The sequence below is a fragment of the Phodopus roborovskii genome, unplaced genomic scaffold (assembly GCF_943737965.1).
Source record: "Phodopus roborovskii unplaced genomic scaffold, PHOROB, whole genome shotgun sequence".
Classification (NCBI taxonomy): domain Eukaryota; kingdom Metazoa; phylum Chordata; class Mammalia; order Rodentia; family Cricetidae; genus Phodopus; species Phodopus roborovskii.
The window spans coordinates 17,793,614-17,795,194 of NW_026126418.1; the positions used below are offsets into that span (position 1 = coordinate 17,793,614).

Sequence of the window (1,581 nt, forward strand, 5' to 3'; positions counted from 1 at the left end):
CATTGTTGGATGATGCAGTACGCTGAACATTCTATGAGGACTTACAATCTGGTCTTCATTTATGTTCAGAATAGTTTAAAAAGCATTTGAATGTTTCACTTAAAAATCACATAAATGTTACCTTTCACAGATAGGCTACTGTGTACTCTCATCCAAGTAAATTATTTTAACACCAGTATATTCACTGTGGGTACTTAACATAGTTAAAATTTTGCCTTAACTTCAGTACTACCAGTTATGGAACTGTATTTTTATAAATTTATAATCTTTTTAAATGGCAAAACAATGAACGAAACACAACATTGTACATGGTGGTTGTATAAACTTTAATGAGGTATTCTTTATTTATAATTTCAGATTTACATGAAAAGATTTTACTTCAGCATCTTTTGACAATAATGCAAAACCAGAGCTTTGTCACTGAGTTCATACTCCTTGGGCTTTCACAGAACTCAAAGGTTGAGAAAATACTGTTTGTTGCATTTTTGTTGATCTACCTTGCAACTATTTGGGGCAACATGATAATTGTTGTGACCATCATCTACAGTCCTGCACTGCTTGCTTCCCCCATGTACTTCTTCTTGATATTCCTATCCTTACTAGATTCATGCACTTCTTCTACTGTCACACCCAAGATGATTGTAGACTTCTTCTATGAGAGGAAGACCATTTCATTTGAATGTTGCATGACACAATTATTTGCAATCCACTTCTTCACTGGGACGGAGGTGATTGTTCTGACAGCCATGGCCTATGACCGCTATGTCGCCATTTGCAAGCCCCTTCACTACACTTCCATTATGACCCGGAGGCTCTGTGGCATCTTGGTGGCAATATCCTGGGCTGGAGGATTCTTGCATTCTATCATACAAATTACCTTCACTTTGCAACTGCCCTTCTGTGGACCTAATGTCATCGATCACTTCATGTGTGACTTATTCCCATTACTGAAGCTTGCCTGTACTGACACACACATATTTGTCATTTTGGTGTTTGCTAACAGTGGGTCTATTTGCATCATAATCTTCTCTATTTTGCTTATCTCCTATGGTGTCATATTGTATTCTCTGAGATCCCACAGCTCTGAAGGGCGACTTAAAGCTCTCTCCACCTGTGGATCCCACATTACTGTTGTTCTTTTGTTCTTTGTATCATGTATATTAATATATGCACGACCTAAGTCTGCCTTCTCTTCTGAAAAAAATGCACTTGTATTTGCTACAATCATGACACCACTTGTGAATCCTTTGGTTTACACTTTTAGGAATAAGGAAATGAAGAATGCCATCAGAAAAATGTGGATTAGATTGATAGTGTTTTCTTGTGATTATTAAATTGCATGTCCAATTTGGGGAGATATACAGGTGTGTGATAGCAATATTATGCAAATGTCAGATATTAATAATTCTGAGCACCCACGTCAAAAAGTCATGCATGGAAGCACACTTTTAATAAAATACTGTTGAAGTGAGGTATTGTAGAGCCCAAATTTTCTTACTAAAACCATGAGGTCAAAGTTCAGTAGAGACCTTGTCTTCAGTAAAAAAGTTAGAGTACAATAAATGGATAATTTCAGTGCCT

General features: G+C 36.7%; 1 protein-coding gene across 1 annotated transcript; it reads left to right on the top strand.

Moving 5' to 3' along the window:
- Nucleotides 1-363: 363 nt before the first annotated feature.
- Nucleotides 364-1,334, top strand: LOC127221967 (olfactory receptor 4C15-like). The gene is given in 2 exon segments (XM_051183897.1): nucleotides 364-385; nucleotides 388-1,334. Coding segments are annotated over 2 exon segments (969 nt in total).
- Nucleotides 1,335-1,581: the final 247 nt, after the last annotated feature.